Source organism: Carlito syrichta, unplaced genomic scaffold (assembly GCF_000164805.1).
Source record: "Carlito syrichta isolate Samal-C Ts95f unplaced genomic scaffold, Tarsius_syrichta-2.0.1 Scaffold308112, whole genome shotgun sequence".
NCBI classification, from domain to species: domain Eukaryota; kingdom Metazoa; phylum Chordata; class Mammalia; order Primates; family Tarsiidae; genus Carlito; species Carlito syrichta.
In genome coordinates, this window is record NW_007252208.1 from 134,605 (window position 1) to 153,490 (window position 18,886).

The 18,886-nt window shown below is 42.0% G+C and overlaps 1 protein-coding gene and 1 pseudogene across 4 annotated transcripts in view; one reads left to right on the forward strand and one right to left on the reverse strand.

Annotated features, from left to right (window-relative positions):
• The window catches only part of PEX14 (peroxisomal biogenesis factor 14), a 150,612-nt gene that overhangs the window by 73,169 nt on the left and 58,557 nt on the right, over nucleotides 1-18,886 (reverse strand). For all 3 annotated transcript variants that reach the window (XM_021716014.1, XM_008064943.2, XM_008064944.1), the window contains exon 3: nucleotides 18,351-18,435. In XM_021716014.1, coding sequence (XP_021571689.1) covers nucleotides 18,351-18,435 — 85 coding nt within the window. The remainder of the gene's footprint in view (nucleotides 1-18,350; nucleotides 18,436-18,886) is intronic.
• Nucleotides 8,299-9,493, forward strand: LOC103267347 (annotated as a pseudogene). The gene is made up of 2 exons (XR_002482362.1): nucleotides 8,299-8,635; nucleotides 8,810-9,493. The product of XR_002482362.1 is annotated as an L-lactate dehydrogenase A chain-like (transcript).

Here is an 18,886-nt window from a genome sequence, read left to right on the forward strand (position 1 = left end):
TGGGAGCGGCCACTGCACTCCAGTCTGGGCGACAGAGTGAGACTCCAACTCAAAAAAAAAACCAAAAAACCAAAAACAAAAACTCTTCATGGCTTCCCCACTGTCCACATAATAAAGTCCAAACTCTTCACACACTTATGTGTCTTCCATGATCTCACCCCCGCCTACCTCTCTGACTCACCACTCTGTCTCCTCAATCTCTCGCCTCAGAGACTATGCCCATCGCATCCTCTGCATGGACTGAAGTCACCACTCCACCTCAGACCTTAAAGATAACTAACCCTCTGCAGGGCTCAGATAAGGATGACCTCCTCTACGAAGGTGCCTTTGTAAACTCTGCCCTGCCACAAAACAGATGCCTTCCTCTTCTGGAAGTGCCTATTGTATCACCTGTAATATTTTATCACCCATATCATGGGACCCCACTAAACTACAAATATTAAATCCTACTTTTGTAACTTTTGTGCTTAGCGCAAAAGATGGGATGTGGAGAAAATTATATACTGTCTTTATGTACTAAACTCTTTGGGAACTAGTAATTCACAGCAATAGATAACAAATCTATGAAAAAGAGAACAAACTCAGAGCAGATAATTCTAAACAGTATTTTTAAATGTTCACGTATATACATTACAACTTTCTGTTTGTGTTTTTGTTAGACTAACATTAAAATTAATTTGCATCCCTGATACCACACTGGTTGGAAGGGAACAGAGCTGCAGAGAATTCAAGAAAAACTGGCTTGCGATAAAAACTTCTTTGATGAGTCATTCACAAGTGAATAGCTGGGAACTAACTGCACCTGAATAGTCTTGGTTTCATCATGAAATCCTTTTAAACAAATACCTACCATTTCCCCAAAACAAACAGAGTAATTATGGTAAGGCCTTGTTAGTGTTCAGGCAGTATATGTGATACACATTCACTGCCCTGGAACCACCTCTAAATAATCTCCAGGCCAAATCTGTGCTGCTGGGATAAAGCTTCCTAATGCACCAACCTCCAGTGCTCTGTGTAATGACATCTGAGCTAATGGAGATGAGCTCTGCTTCATGGAGGTTCGACTCCTGAGAATGGATCTTAAAGGTGAGCCACAGCGGCTCAGGAGAAAGTCGATTTAATTTGTTTAACATCATAAAAAGGGACATTTCCACATGGACAGCAAGGACATGAATATCATGTGTGTATGGCAGAATTATAAACGCATTTTTGGCGAAATTCAATAAAGCTGATTCTACTGCATAAGGTCAGCAATTTACTATAAAAAATGATATGATTGCAATTTTTAATATAACCCATGTATTTGCTGCAAGATGCTCTGGAAGATTGTGTAATGTAACCATTCGACCTCTCCACAGGAGCAGAGATCACCCTATTTACCCTTTATTGTCCTGATAAAAGCATCCATACAGAACAACAAAGTCAACAACATTTACTTAACAGAGCCATACTCTTCAAGTCCAGAACTTCCTCTTCTCACACATAAGAATGGGGCTCTGGATTAGAGCCCTCATGGAAGGCAGTAACAAAATCCCCAGAACTAAATAAAACTAAAATTAAATTCATCTTCGACTCATGATAATAATTACTGAAATGTATATGAAAAGGTATGGATGAAATAAATGGCCTCTGGTTATCCTAAATTTAATTTTTAATAATGTGCTTCTACAAGGAGAGAGTCCTACTCTACATGAGCAGACAACACATTGAAATTCAACCACTCAGTGATGATACAGACCTGCTCCTCAAATTGGGTGAGCTTCTATAAGTCTGCAGACCATGTGTATACTTTTTGAGTAAATAACTCAGGTTATCATGTAAATGAGCAAATGTATGTGTGAATGCTTTTAAGCGGTAAAGCAAAACACACATGCCAGTGGTTATTACACAGTCTGTATCATATCATCGCAGGCTTACTTATAAATTATAATAACTGTATTTCTAGTAGCTTCTACTGTCTTATCACCAAGTTCTCTGAGGGCACGGACCATTTATATCTCCAGTGCACTTAGCACAGCACTCAACAGACAGAATGCTTGGTGAATAGACCTGAACTTGGTCACAGCTGACATGAAAAATTCTAGACTGGAGAAACAGAACTTTTATTTTCAATGCATCTCCATATGAAAGCTGTAAAACGTCACTCTCATTTTCACTCACCACTACAGTCCCACCAGGGGTTCCCTGGATCAAATCAAACTCTTTCCCTGCCTTGGAGTCTTTGAACTTACCGTCCCCTCAGCCCAAGCACTCTTGTGAACTCTTGCGAACTACTCCTTCTTCTGGTCCCAGCAACCCTTCCCAGTGCAAACCTACCCCACCCTCTCCATTATTTTCTATCACAGCACCTAACTTATCTGTAAGTATTTTGCTTGGTTGCTCACATTTCTGGGGGTGTCTGCCTCCACCCCAGACCTCTCTGTCTGTATCATTTACCACTGCATCCTCAGTCCCAGGGCCAGCACAGTGGTCTTATAAAACATATGCACTCAGTAAATACTTGTTGGGTGAATGAGATGGATGGATGGATGGATGGATGGATAGATGGATGGATGGTAAAAAGCTTTCAAAATCAGTTACTGAGCTCTTCTAAAGAACAGTGCTGTTTTCCATTACATCTTATTTTCTGTTATTTCTATCTCTTATTTCTGTTACAGGTTGACCAACCCCAGTGTGAAAATCTAAAATCCAAAATTTTGTGAACACTTCACAGAAAATGCTCATTGGAGCATTTTGGATTTGGGATTTTTGGATTAGGGATGCTCAACCAATATGTATTCTGCAAATATTCCAAAATTTAAAAGCATCCAAAATCCAAAATACTTCTGGTCCCAAAGCATTTCAGATCAGGGATACTCAACCTTTAATTTAATAAAAGAGAAGGAAGATACTGCTGTTGACTAACAAGCCTCTTTTAGGACTGCTTGAAGGAGAACCTTTGATTGGAAAAAACATACGTAAATATCAGAAACAGACTCAAAAAAGGACATCAAGAAGCTCCATATTTATTCTCTTTCAATTACATTCTGTGCAAATTATTTCCACCTGTAAGTTAAATCGATATTTCTAACTGCCTCTTTCAAACTCAACCTGTGTTCTTTCGGCCAAGACCCCAAATTCTGCAATTAGAATAATTTAATTCACAATTCCGTTTGTGATTCACAAAGAAAGCTAGGGAAAGTATGGCTTTGTTCTTCTTTGGCTTCATAGGTTTACCACTGTCAGCAGTACAACATTTTTCTTGTCAGTTAAGAGTACAGATACAGCTTGAAGCCAAAAACAGAGTGGCAAAGAGTCCCATTTCTATGCACTTTAAGTTTCACTGAAAAGATGACATTTACGTGGTTGTGATATTTAATTTATCATAGAGGGTCACATTTTTTTTCCTGAAATACCATGATATGGTAAACTTCAACTTTATGAATGAAAGCCTTTGCAATCATTTAACAAACCGAAAATTCACACAAAATTTAAGACCACCATATTACTAAAGACAATCTATTCCACAATCTAATTACAGAAAGATTACTTTAAAGGGCTTTAAAACTAAAAGGAATAATTAAGAGTAAGAGACCAAAGCATGCCCAAGTCCTCTGTCTGCTGAGAGGGGCAGTTCTGAGATCAGCTCCTACCAGAAGGTTTAAAAAACCAAACACAGGTCTGCTTAAAGTTGGAAGGGAAACATTTCTAGAGCTGTTCAATTTTCAGCACAATTTAAATATAAGCCTGCAAGCCCCACTGCTCTATTTGCTGAGGACCCTTAGTGAGGACCCTTATTAACCTCAAAAGCACCAAGAAGATAAAGCTGTTGACTAACAACCCTATAATAAGAAGTAAATTTAAAATGAAAGCATACCATCTTATACAAAGATAAGAATACTCTGTATTCTTATAAATACGGATACTCTTATGCATACACACACACCCCCAGCAGATAAATGTATTTTTATAAGACATGGGCTCAAAAATGTTGAATATAACAATGGATTGGTAAATTAATGAACACAATCCAAAGTTATTTTTAAATCTTTCTAATTACAGTCCAATCAACATAAAATGTTTTTCAGTAGAGATTGCCTTATGTTATACCTTATGTTAAGTTTCAAAATTCCCTGCTTCTAACATTTTCCAACAGTTCCAATAAATCCGTATATCATGTCATCCTTTTGGTAAAAACTCCCTTGTCTACTCTTAGCAGATAAATCTCATTAAAAGAACTCCCATCCCTAAGTGAGGACAGATAAGACTGACAAGTTTTCTTAAAATCATTTCAGAAAGCCAGTGCTGTTATAGAATATATCAATATTTATCTCTTGGGCAAACTGGAGATACATCACTATAGTTTTTGTCAACAAAGTCCCCTCAAAAATGGTTGACTAAAAAAGTATCCTTCCCTCATATATACATACAGAAGTTCCCTCCTAGCTGCAGTTTCGTGTTTCTTAGTTTCGGTTACCCAAAAATATTACATATAATACGACCACCACTTTTTAGAACACATTCATATAAATTTGTTATAGTTACTGTTATACTTGCCCTGTTTCACTATTTGTCATTGCTGTTAATCTCTTACTGTGCCTAATTTATAAATTAAGCTTTGTGTATGTATGAGAAAAAACCGTAGTATACATAGGATGTGATACTATCCAAGGTTTCAGGCATCCACTGGGGGTCTTAGAACACATCAGTCATTCTCCATAGATAAGGGCATCTACTATACACACAATTAGCACTATGTTTTGTTTTAACCAATTGCAATGTGAGGACTTTAACTGGATCCTGATTCAAATAAACAATGTGTAAAAACTTTATAAGATTTGTAAGATATTTGAACTTTTGGGGTTTTTTACTGTTATAATTTTAGATTTGAGGGGTACATATACAAGTCTGTTACATGGGTATAAACTGTGTGACGGTGAGAATTGGGCTTCTATTGAACACCGCCCCTCACCCCGGTGGTAAGCATCGTACCCGCTGGCTGGTTTTTCAGTCTTTATTCCCTATCCTCCTCCCCACCTTAGTAGTCCCCAGTATCTCCTGTTCCCATGCTTATGCCCATGTGTAGCCAGTGTTTAGCTCCCACTGATACGTGGGAACATGCAATATTTACTTTTCTGTTTCTGTGACAATTCACTTAGAATGATGGTCTCCAAAAACATCTATGTTGCTACAAAGGACATGATTTCATTCTTTTTCATGGCTGTGTAGTATTCCATGGTGTATATGTACCCTATTTTCTTATCCAGTCCACTGTTGATGGGTACCTAGGTTGGTTCCATGTTTCTGCTACTGTGAATGGTGCTGTGATGAACATACAGGTGCAGATATCTTTTTGGCAGAATGATTTATGCCCCTTTGGGTATAGACCCCGTAGTGGGATTGCTGGGTTGAATGGCAAATCTATTCTTAATTCTTTGAGAAACCTCCAAACTACTTCCCACAGGGGCTGAACTAGCTTACGTCTCTATCAATAGTACATGAGCATTCCCTTTTCTCTGCAACCTCCCCAACATCTGTTGTTTTTTTTGACTTTTTAATAATGGCCAATTTGACTGGTATGAGATGATATGTCATTGTGGTTTTGATTTGCATTTCTCTGATAATGAGTGATGTTGAGCACTTTTTCATATGCTTTGCTCTATGTTGAATGAAACGATTCCCTCATTTTGTGGACTCTATCTAGATGGCTTTGAAAATCCCAAGGTAAGCCTTCAGTAAGAAAGAGGCTTGTAATAAAAATGTGCTTGTACTCTGTCTGGGGGTAAATCTGTTACACTTGTGAATCTTTTTTCTTATATGGATTCCTTTGATAGCATGTGGCATCCATTCCCGCCTATGTCTAATGCGCCTTCCTCTATTACAGAGGCTGGAATGCTGACAGCCACAGTTCCCAGACTCCTTGGCAGCTTGAGTTCTGGATGGGAAGTTGGTACCACCAATTAGATGTACTCACAGGTGATATGGAAAGTGGAAATGAGGCAAAGAACCTGTCCTTGCTGTTTTTGGTTGTTGCAAACACCAGCAGACAGGCACGCAGGATACTGGAAATCTTGAGGTTTCCTACTGCAGTGTCCAGTCTCCAGTCGGGGGGCAAGAGACAATTTTTAGAGACAAAAGCCAAGTTGACATTCCAATGCCCTGACATTGCTTTTATGGGTGTCCGAAGACACTTGCAGTGATGGCAGCAGCAACTTCTTGATCTCTGGGTCATAGCTATGAGGGTATGCTCTTGAACACAGCAACAGCCCCAGGGGTAGCCTCCTGTTTCCCCAATGCCTGATCAAGACAAAAGGAGCAGCACCCCTGCAAGTGAGTTCTTCAATGTTCTGGAAGTCATTCCTGGAGGCCTGGTCTTAGGTCTACTCTTGTAGCCTTTTCAATAAATGAGTAGCTCCTAACTGCATGTGTTAAATCCCTGTCTGCTCAAAATTCCTAGAGGTTCCTGATGCATGAATTTTTATGATACAAACACATTTATTTTTTTCACCATAACATTACAGTGAACTCACTATAGCTCATTCTAAGAGGACACAGAGTGATGGTCATTGTTGTCATCAATTTAGCCCTTATTTTAGGGCCAGGCACTCTGTTAAGCACTTTTCATATTATTTTCATTTAATTCTTACAAGAATCTAACCCCATTTTACAGGCAAAGAAACCAAGGCACCATGAAATTTAAGCATTTTATGCAGGACTACACAGTTAAAAAGTAGTGAAGTTGGGATTTGAACCCAGGTAGTCTATGCACTGTTGCCTCCCAAGTGGAAGTATTCCAAATTTGATCTATTATTTAGTCACTCTTAAGAATGCTTCCAAAGTCATGCAGCTTTCCCACTGGAAAATCTAACACCTGCGTCTTCCTATTCTCCAGGCCCAAAATGGAGCTTGGAAGTTTCTTTAAAAGTTAAACACATACTACCATATGATCCAGCCATTCCACCCTTAGCTATCTACCCAAGAAAAAAGAGATTTTATAGCCCTACAAAGACTTATACATAAATACTTACAGCACCTTTATTTTTTACTATCCAAAAACTGGAAACAACTCAAATATTCCCCAACAGGTGAATGGACAAAGAAACTGGAGTACAGCCATATAACAGAATACTATCCAGCAATTAAACGGAATGAGCCACTGATGTATAAGACAGCATGGTTGGATCTCAAAATAACTGTGTTGCATGAAAAAACCAGAGTCCAACAAGGGTACATACCGTAAAATTCTATTTATATAAATTTCTAGAAAATGCAAACCAATCTATAGTGACAGCAGATCAGCGCTTGCCTGGGAATGGGTATGTAAGAGGTGGAATGGGGAGCACAGGGGGAAGGGATTACCAAGGGGCACGAGAAAACTTTGGGGGTGATGGGTATATTCATTATCTTAATTGTGGTGATAGTTTCCGAAGTATATATATGTCAAAACTTTTTAAAAAACTGTATACATTAAACATGTGTAGTTCACGATATGTCAGTTATACTTCAATAAAGCTGCTTAACACAAAAAACAACCCTGAGAGTCATCTTCAGTCCATCCCTTCACCTCACTCACACAATCCTGAGCATGGCTTACTCTTTCTTCTACAGTGTCTCCAGTTCTATCCTTTCTTTCCAGAAAGTACAAAGTTCAAAGAAAGCATAGTTCAAAGAACCTGGTCAGAAGACACAAGTTCTAGTTCTACCTCTGCCATTTATTAGCTCTACTTAGCCTGCCAGAGACTCAGTTTCCTCATTCATAAAATAGGAGAAAAGAGTTGCTTTGAGATTCATTAAATAATGTATTCATCCATTTAACAAATATTAACCTGCCTACTACATACAAAGATCATAATGAAAGACCTACACAAGAGTATTCATAAACTGTAAATGGGTATGTAAGATGGATCTGCATCCTGGAGATGGATGCAGATGAACCTTCTCTGTCACTGGTCTTATTACTGCCAGGCCAAGTCAGTTTACTAACGCAGTGTCTCAGAGTTTCACAGTATTGCAAATGGCTCAAGTGCTCTCTACTGTTATTTATAGTATTGTCCTAACTCTGGCTCCTCCCTCACTGCTTATCTCACCGACCTCAATTCTCTTCTTTCTTCTTCCCATGGGTCAATCCAGCTAATTGTACATGTATGTCTGCATGAGTATCCCCTCACTAATGAAACCCTTTGCACCCTTCTCTATTTATGCCCACTGCCTCACCCGATGCCTAAGTCAAAATGAGCTCTGCTGACCTCAGCAACTTTGGGAAAGAGGGCTCTGACTGGATACTATAAGGTTAAAGACAAAAAGAACAGCATATGGGTGCTGCAGCCACTGCAGCCGAGTCCGGATCTCGTTTCCATGCACCCCCGACGCCCGCCCGACGTGCACTCCTGATTCCTTTTGGTTCAAAGTCCAATATGGCAACTCTCAAGGATCAGCTGATTCATAATCTTCTAAAGGAAGAACAGGCCCCCCAGAATAAGATTACAGTTGTTGGGGTTGGTGCTGTTGGCATGGCCTGTGCCATCAGTATCTTAATGAAGGACTTGGCAGATGAACTTGCTCTTGTTGATGTCATGGAAGACAAATTGAAGGGAGAGATCATGGACCTTCAATATGGCAGCCTTTTCCTTAGGACACCAAAAATTGTCTCTGGAAAAGACTACAATGTGACTGCAAACTCGAAGCTGGTCATTATCACAGCTGGGGCATGTCAGCAAGAGGGAGAAAGCCGTCTGAATTTGGTCCAGTGCAACATGAACATCTTTAAATTCATCATTCCTAATGTTGTAAAATACAGCCCAAACTGCAAGTTGCTTGTTGTTTTGAATCCAGTGGCTATCTTGACCTATGTAGCTTGGAAGATAAGTGGCTTTCCCAAAAACCGTGTTATTGGAAGTGGCTGCAATCTGGATTCAGCCTGATTCCATTACCTGATGGGAGAAAGGCTGGGAGTTCACCCACTGAGCTGTCATGGGTGGGTCCTTGGAGAGCATGGGGACTCTAGTGTTCCTGTGTGGAGTGCAGTGAATGTTGCTGGTGTCTCCTTGAAGAATCTGTACCCAGATTTAGGCACTGATACAGACAAGGAACAGTGGAAAGAGGTTCACAAACAGGCTGTTGTTAGTGCTTATGAAGTGATCAAACTGAAAGGCTACACATCCTGGGCCACTGGACTGTCTGTGGCAGATTTGGCAGAAAGTATAATGAAGAATCTTAGGCGGGTGCATCCAATTTCCACCATGATTAAGGGTCTTTATGGCATAAAGGATGGTGTCTTCCTTAGTGTTCCTTGCATCTTGGGCCAGAAAGGTATCTCAGACCTTGTGAAGGTGACTCTGACTCCTGAGGAAGAGGCCCGATTGAAGAAGAGTGCAGATACTCTCTGGGGGATCCAAAAAGAGCTGTAATTTTAAAGTCTTCTAATATCATACTACTACACTGTCTAGGCTACACCGGGATTTTAGTTGGAGCTTGTGCACGCTGTCCTTTTCACTTGATCTGTGATTAAAGCAGTCATATTAAGATGGACTCGAGCCAGGCTCGGTGGCTCAGCCTGTAATCCCGCACCTTTGGGAGACTGAGGAGAGTGGATTGCCTGAGCCCGCGGGTTCGAGATCCGCCTAGGCAGCGAGACCTCATCTCTACAATAAATCAAAAAATCAGCCGGGCATGGTAGCGCGCACCTGTAATTCCGGCTACTCGGAAGGCTGAGGCGGAAGGATCACCGGAGCCCAGCAGGTCGAGGCTACGGTGACCGGGAGCGGCCACTGCACTCCAGTCTGGGCGACAAGAGTGACACTCCAACTCAAAACAAACAAACAAACAAACAAACAAAAAAAAAAAGATGGACTGGGAAGAACATCAATTCCTAAAGTTAGAAATAGGAATGGTTCATAAAAATTACAGCTATATCCTGATGCTGGATGGTAGGTACTTAGTTCGTGTAGTCCTAAACTGATTAGTATGAAATAGTTTACCACGTCTGAGGCACCACTGCCAATCTGCACACACTGCAGTTGCCCCTCAAACCAGATGCGTATTTACTGTGTGTTATATAACTTCCCGGTTCCTTCACCGAACATGCCTAGTCCAGCTGTTTTTCTCCCGTCGGTCACATCCTGGGATCCAGTGTATAAATCCAGTATTGCATGTCTTGTGCATAACTGTTCTGAAGGATCTTATTTTGTGTGCTATTTGTATCAGTAGTGTACATTACCATATAATGCAAAAAGAAAGATCAATGCAACCAACTATCCAAGTGTCATACCAACTGAAACATAAAATAAACCTTGAATAGTGGGGAAAAAAAAAGAACAGCATATGAACACTGTGCGCTCATTGGTAAAGAAATATAGGTTAGCAGCTCTAAAACTATATGTATGCTAGGGTTGAACAAATAAACAAATTGTAGACAAAAAAACCCTGCTCCTTTTGAGATTTTTCCTGGTGTCTTCTAATTCCAGTCATCCACTCATTTAGTCCTTCATTCATTCATTTAGACTCTGACCAAGGGCTGCCTAGGCTGGGTGCTGAAGATACCAAAAAGAAAGAGAAATGATACTGCCCTCGAGGAGCCCACAGTCTAGTGAGCTTTACACTCCAGTCTCCCTAAGTCTGATTTTGCTGACTTCCGAGATATTGCTATATTTAATGGCTGTACAAGGACACCACTGACAAGCACTCAGCATCCATTCCCACCTCCTTCTAATGAGTTTCTTGTTCAATAAAAGGCAGGTACTTTGTTCTTTCATGAATTACCTAAGGTACTAACACTCTGTACACAACAGGTTTTGAACAAAGGCTGACCACCAAACCACTGGCCTAAGACCCACAAAACATCCAATGACAACAAAAGAAAACTAGAATGCATACTTCATTTTAAAACAGATCCCAACCTTCCAGTTTCTGAAGCTCTCCACTTACTTGTTTACGTTGAATCAAAACGAGATTTATAAACCCATATTCCTCAAAAAAATGGGAGAATAAAAGAGTCTTTTAGAAAACAAAATTTGACCAGGCTCAGTGGTTCAGCCTGTAATCCCAGCACTTTGGGAGGCCGAGGCGAGTGGATTGCCTGAGCCCACAGGTTTGAGACCAGCCCGGGCAACTTGGTGAGACCTCATCTCTACAGTAAATTAAAAATTAGCCGGGTGTAGTAGCACATGCCTGTAGTTCCTGCTACTAGGAAGGCTGAGGTGAAAGGATTGCCGGAGCTCAGCAGGTTGACGCTGGGGTGGCTGTGAGTGTGCCACAGCACTCCAGCCTGGGCAAGGGAGTGAGACTCTAACTCAAAAAAAAAAAAAAAATTTTTCTTTCATGTAACCAACGACCAATGTCTATCCCCTCAAAATCTAATCCTATGCTAAGTGTTAACAGCAATTTGTTAGTCTTTTTTCTTAACAATTTCTTTCTATCTATAGTCATATTTATATTTAAGTTTTATATCCTTTTCTATGAAATATAATCCTTTCAAATGTAAGCAAGGGAAATGTGCCCTAGCCTGTTCACCATATGCAAAAAAATGTTCTTACTTTAGCATCGTGTCAAACTAACACACGTTCAACAATACATATGGCAAGAATATTCACTGAGGCATTGTTTGAAACAGGAAAAGGAGCCAACTTGAATGTCTACAACTTTGGGACAGATTTTACAAAGTATGACACATGCATATAATGGAATACTATGCAGCCACTGAAAGGAATGAAGCCAATCTGTACGTATCAATGTGGAATAACTGCCAAGATGTCATGCCAAAGTATAAAAGTAAAGGGTAAATATGCCACCAATGTGTTTGGAAAAGAGTTGGTTTTCTGTGAGGTGGGGGTTATAAAAATGAACAAGTTTTTATGTGGACGGATCATCTCTGGAATGGTACATAGGAAACTGTTAGCCAGGCTCAGCCTGTAATCCTGTGCCTTTGAAAGGCTGAGGTGAGTGGACTGCCTGAGCCCGCGGGTTCGAGACCCGCCTGGGCAGCGAGACCTCATCTCTACAATAAATCAAAAAATCAGCCAGGCGTGGTAGCATGCGCCTGTAATTCCGGCTACTAGGAAGGCTAAGGCGGAAGGATCGCCGGAGCCCAGCAGGCGAGGCTGCAGTGACCAGGAGTGGCCACTGCACTCCAGTCTGGGCGACAGAGTGAGACTCCAACTCAAAAAAAAAATAAGAAACTGTTAACAGCATCTGAAAAAGAGAATGGGGTGGGGAACGGGAATGTGATGGGATGAATACTTACTTTTCACTGTATATCCCTCTCTATTGTTTGCATTTTTTTTTAAACCAGTATATATCTTACCTTTTCAAAAAGTTTTTTTTTTAATGTTTTAGTAATACATGCCAATGTCATTCTTGTCATTTTGCTTTTCCTTGTGTATTATTGCAAGCACACAAGTTTTTTGTTGTTGTTGTTATTGCTTTTCTCACTCAATTGCCCCGGCTGGAGTGTAGTGGCACACTCACGGCCACTGGAGCCTCTACCTGCTGGGCTCAGGTGATTCTTCTGCCTCAGCCTTTCAAGTAGCTGGAACCACAGGTGTGCACTACCACGCCCAGCTAATTTTTTTCATTTACTGTAGAGACGAGGTCTCACCAAGTTGCCCAGGCAATTCTCTCACCTCAGTCTCCCAAAGTGTTGGGATTACAGGTGTGAGCTACCACGCCCAGTCATCACATAAGTTTAAGGAAAGAATCATTCTTCATTTTCAGGAAAAACACCAGAGTAACTGGGTAAATCCAAAGAGCTCCCTCTCCACCAGCTCCTCTGTGCTATGCCTCCCTATCATAGAATTAAGTGGAAGAAACAACTTGGCTCAGCCTTCTTGGGGGAGCAAATGGTATCTATTTGGGGGCACTCAGCTGGGCTAGCTGTAGCAGGTCTCTTTCTGAATGCTGAGAAAAATCAGTGGAGTTCAAGACAAGTTTGGATAACGAGGGGAGCAGGAAAATTGATGGGGGGGAACCAGCCTGTGTGATGAATAGCTTGGTCCAGAACAGCAGGTGACGAGTATGCAGATGTGAGACTGGCAGGGAAGGAAGATGGTCGGTTCACAACAGATGGATGGAGATGCTCAATCATCCCCAGAACAGGCACACGGCTGCCACACGGGCCTGTCTGCTCCGGCACCAGCAGCTCCTCCTCACCTGCCCGGCAAGCCCCCGCCTCCAGAGGCCCTCTGCACTGGACCCACACCAGGGAAGGGCCAGGAAGAAGAGCAGGAAGTGCGACACCACGCTGCTGCAGGCTGGCCTCTAGGGGACTCACTGCTAGTGGACTCTTCTCACTTTGCTGCTTCCTCCAGGTTCCCAAAACACACCCATTTTGTCTCTCTTGGGAGCTGTCACTCCTGAGGAAGGTTTTTACCACTAGGACGACCTGTTTGCCCAGGTCGGAGGGCTGTCCACAACATGGGAATATCAGTGTTGAAAGCAGGCAGTCCTGGGCAAACCTGAACCGCTGGTTAGCCACACAACTTATTGGACCGCCCTCTCTTTTTGCTCTTCCTCTTCACAGTCAGCAAGGGAACCTAGATCAACCTTTTCGGTTCAAGCTCATGGCTGAGTAGAACTCATTTATGGCATTGGTTTCCTCCAGTCAACAAGAAGACTACAGGAGGTAAGAAATAATTAGACAGTCATTCAACTCCTATCTTTTCTCAGAACGGGGACATCTTTTTTAAAAAGTCCATGATACACCAGGTTCGATTACTCCAGGAAATGTAAGAATGAAGTTAAATCTTGATGCCATAATCTATGTCTCGTGAACAAAGAATCAGAAGGGTCAGTCAGCCCCTCACAGAGCCAATTCTACTCCTTCCAACTCTGCCGCAGGAGTTTCTAAGGATGAGGAAATGGGCCACAAACAAGCCAGGGGTGGAAGCTGGCAAGATCTTCCCCTTCCCCACAAGCTATCTGCTGGACCCAAGCTCGAGGAAGAAAGCTTTGTAAAAAGACTTCTGGCTTCACTTAGACACATTAAAGAATTAATTATAAAGTAAAGCTGAAGGAGAAAATTAATTTTAGAAACACAAGAGGTTACAATTTTTTTCCTGGAGATGGGGGAGGAAACACAGTTATTTTCGTTTTCATCCTGGGGGCACAAGCTGGGAGCTGTCCAGTCGATAACCTGGCCATCAGAACAAGGTTTGTAATTAAAAGGTCAGTGACCTGGAAAGCCAGGGCCCCACTCCCAGAGCTTCTCAGTAATGACGGAGCTATTAAATTAAGACTGTTATGAAATCAATGCTAAAAAAGCTTTCATGGTAACGAGATTCCATTCAAGGACATGCAAACTACCTCATGAAATGGACATAAATGATAAAAAAGAAAAGTAATAAAAGAGAGTTAAATTGAAATCTGTGTAAGATTGTACTCCCTCTTAAAATACTCCAGTGAGAGAGGCCCTTCACCTCTAGTCCACCACCAAGGATGGTCCACTACCATCAGTTGTCTTCCCCAAGTTCATTTCCAGCAAAGAGGCAGTTTTGCTACTGGGACTTCCGTTTCCAGGAACAATAGAAAGATGAGATATGGTTTCACCTTTTAGAATGAGAAAGTATGGTGGTGTGTTTTATTCCTACCCCAACCAGGGCTATCTATTGGACGAGGGAGGAGAAAGTCCTTTACTTAGACACTTGAGAAGGACACAATAAGCATAAGCGTTAGCCAGCACCACCCAGGTCCCACTATATAATTTTGCAGGATTTTACAGAAAAACTATGACGTTCATTTTTTTTCCTAGAAGCTTGCCTTGCAACAGATACGTTAAGAGTAAGTTAACAGAAAACTCTATCCACACCCCTTCACCCTCTCCCCCCCCCCCACAAACAGGCATCACTTTTATCCATCTTATACTCAGGCTGCCAAATATGTTTGGAAACAGACAGCCTCCTACATTTCATGGTCGGATAGGGTGTCAAATCAACACGGGCCTATTGACGATAAGTTCCAAGTCTCTAACCTTCTGTACTTATTCTATTACTGTTTTTAAGTTACTCTAACCTCCGGGATTGCAACCAACTTAACATCCCAGATCTGACACCTGCCTGGCAAGAAATACTTCTATATGTAGAACAGTTCTATGAGGGCTTAAACACCAACACATTCTGATTATCTTCATATGTGGCTAACTCTGCAGTTGACGTGTCATCTGCAGAATCAAATTGTTAGAAAGAAAACAAAAACATTCACTCTAAAACTCTGAAGGTGAACAGCTGCTGTTCTCTTTCATCCAAAAAATTCCTGTTAAAAGGAAGAAATGCTATAAATTACACAAAATGGCAGTACAAACTTCAAAGAAAATGATAAATGATTCTAATAACTTCATGTTTCTCATTAATGATTCCATATTCAGACTTTAAAGCATCCAAAAGAGATCTCAAGACAAAAAACAAAAACCCAAACAGGAAAGACCTTTGTAAACCAATGCTCTTCCATCCCTATCCCATTCACTCCCTATGAACCCTCCCTGGTACCCCCACACCCCAAGTCAGCGAGAACAATGCTTAAGCTGTCGGTACAAAGGCAGGATGCAGCCCTTGCTCTGGGTTGTGGTTTCACAATGAAACAAACTCAGCTGATACGCCTAAAGTAACCCTCATTTTCCAATGAACTGACATGCACTACAGGGACCTCAATTTCTATATTAAATATTAAATAATATTAAAAGAAAAACAAAATTGGATTTGCCTTTTCAGGAAAGAGATGTTTATTAAAAAAAAGAAAGTCAAGATTATAATTCAAGTCAGTGCTCCACTGCAATTCCCTGAAGTGACATTGCTAGGAAAAGCCAAGGCTCTAGGAGCTGAGAGCCCTCCCAGAGCCAGAGCTCCAAACCCAGCCCTGCACCGGTCCTGTGGGGAGACTGAGAACGCGGGTGCCAGAACCTTGGTCCCTCCCGCCCCCAACAACCAGTGAGCCAACTTTCTTTCCTTCCATAACTACTGTTAGGGACATGGTAGATGCTCCCCTCTCATCCCCATCAGCCCCAGTGCCAAGCTATGCTGATCGTAGAAACCTGACCCAGGAACAGCCGGAAATTTAAAAAATGAAGTTTAAATCTGCAAAGGGGTTTTTCTTCCCCAGACGTCGATCAAACCTTGGAATTATCTGCCCAGAAAAGGTCCTGTCAGAACTTACCCTATTGGGATTCAACTCGGAAATGGATAATTACTGACTGAAGCAGCATTTTCGAGAATAATGAAAATGGATGATTTAACCTCCCTGATTCTGGGTTTAAGAACACAGGTAAACTCGAGCGCTTTTCTTTAAAGGAAGAAGGGCAGGATAGCCTCTCAAGGTGCCATATGCCACAATTCTAAAGACTCTAATCCAAATCAGGGGTCAAGAAGGAATTATGGCCACTGTACCACCAAATACTCATCCCCTTCAGGTCCTTGCCCACATGCTACCTCTCACACATTCTGAGGTTCACCCTGTTAATCACTGAAACCCAGCCCACACCAACCCCGGGGTTCCTTGCCCCTGCATTCCCTGCTTTATTATTCCCCATGGCACTTGCCACCTGACATATTACTTAATTCATGTTTCCATTTGTTAATTGTTTGTCTTTCCCCCTAGAATTTAAACTCTGCGAGGGCAGGGATTTTGTCTATTCAGTTCTCTGCTAAATGAGGGGGGAATAGGCGTGGCACAAGGTGCTCACTTACCGTTGGGCAGATTCGTTAATCAATTGGTTTTTTTTCCAAAAGAGCAACAAATAAGGACTGCATAAGACAGCTTCCTCTCTACAGTAATTGTTAGCCAAGTAACTCAAAAGAAGTATTATTTGGTCCAGAGTTTCTCTCTCTCTCTCTTTTTCGTTCTCTCTCCCAGTCAGGGATTTATTAAAATTAAACAGATTAGATGGAGCTCCTGATACTAAAACTGCTCAGCAAAGCCTGCGGTAGGGAAGTGCCGAGCAAACACCAGAGACATTTGTCTCTAAATTGCTCTAAATACCTTCTGCAAATGAAATTCTAACCCAGCTGCGTTTGAGAGAAAATGAGGACTAACTGGTCATTGTCGGTGGAAGAGAAGATCAGGCAGTTATAATACTGCACAATATACTGGAGCTGAGGATCTCTCGGCAACCATAGATTTTGTCTCAGGTTACCCCGGGTAATCAGCTCAGCTTTTAGGCTCAGCTTTCCCCAGCTTCAATGCTTTGATGAGAGAGCTGAAATCCCTAAGCTTTTATGATTAATTACTCCCCATAGGTATACATATTTCAAGGAAAAACTCTTTTACAGCATGATGCTTGCAGAGTGGAGAGGCCAGCCAACACACTCCAAATTTTAATAATCTCCTAATGATGGGGGGGCAAGCACAATGCAGCTGCCAGCGCGCGCGAAGCTCCTCTCCAACCCTGTCACAGGGGCCCGGCCTTGTGGCTGCTGTGAAGCAGCTGCCTATGATGATATGTTTGGGCTTACTCTGCCCAGACCCTGGGAATGAGGCCTGGGATGTGACTGAGTGAAAGGACGGACCAACAAGGTCCTGCTGCATCACTTCGATGGGACACCATGGAGTAAACCTAGGAAGAGAAATACCCCCAAACCAATCCATGTTCAATTCCAGCCCAAAATGACTGAAAGCTCAAAATCCAGAATTTTGAGCCTGACATTCCAGCTTCTAAAGAAAAAAGGGTTTTGTTTTAGGGAGAAGAAAACTCATTTTCTGGTCTATAAAGGCTTTAGGCAATTTCCTTGATTTCTAGAAAGTTAAATGTACAAAGAATGGAAAGTCAGATTTCTTTTCTGGTGGTTTGTTTTCATTTTACAAAAAAGAAAAATATCCTAAATTCCAACAGAACCAGAATAGATCCTGTCTGCTTCAGAGAATACTGAATTTGGCAGGATCATTTTATCCCTGCTTACAAAATACCATAAAACCACTAATTTACCATTTCAACCCGTAAATCGGACTGACCCCAAGCTTGACCTTAACCTGACCTTGTTTAGTCATTTGTTTGCCTCATCCTTCATTTCTTTCTTCCTCATTCTTTACTGGAGCAGCTGACTTCCTAACCTAAAACTATCATTCTGCAGCCAGGGTAATTAACAGAAGAACAACCCAAAAAGTAGAAGTCCTCTACTGTCTCATGCAATGAGCCAATTCTGCTATTGAATGCTGCCTTTGCTATGACGCTCTGGGTTAAGTCCTTGGCTTTATATCTGGTGCTTAATTATATGAATCGTGTAATCTCACTGCCCCATTGTAAGGAAAGAAACCCGCATTCCCCACTGGGGGGCTCAGCCCCACTCCTCACAAAAGGCAGCTCTAGGACAGCCTGCCTTCCACCCTGTGGCTTCCATCTGCCCCATCCCCAGTCCCTCTGCAGGCCGCTCTGCATCGCCTTGGGGAACCTGTACCTTTCTTCTTAAGGAACGCTCTCCTGGTCGCAAGTGGGCTCTGGCGCACCCGGGAATTCTGCAGAAACTTCACTGCCGTGGCAATCTGGTGGGGGAAATAAAACAGAGAAGAAAAGTACATTTCAGCGGTCTGAATTTCAAGATGAACTATCCTGTGAGTTTTTCCCAGATCCAAAAGTATACCACTGTGGTCAAATGTATAACCAGTTAGTTCTTAAGTTTATAATCTACCTAGATAAAAGACCATATTGTTTCCCTGTCTTCACTGGCTTCCTGTATCTGAGCTCATCAAATCTAATGCCCTCCGCCTAGCTTTCAGGCCTGCCATGATCCTTCCTGTTCTCCCTGATTCCTCAGGCTGATTCTCCACACCCCTCGGCAGGTGTGGCCATGCTCACCCATGTCACCGCCCTTGTGCCATGTATGCTCTCTTCCCGAAGGCCTCCCTTTCCCGCTTCCACCTGTCTAAATGCTACCCCCCCATAGACACACACATCAGCACAGCCCTTTTATAGTCTGTTCTGACTCCTTAAAGC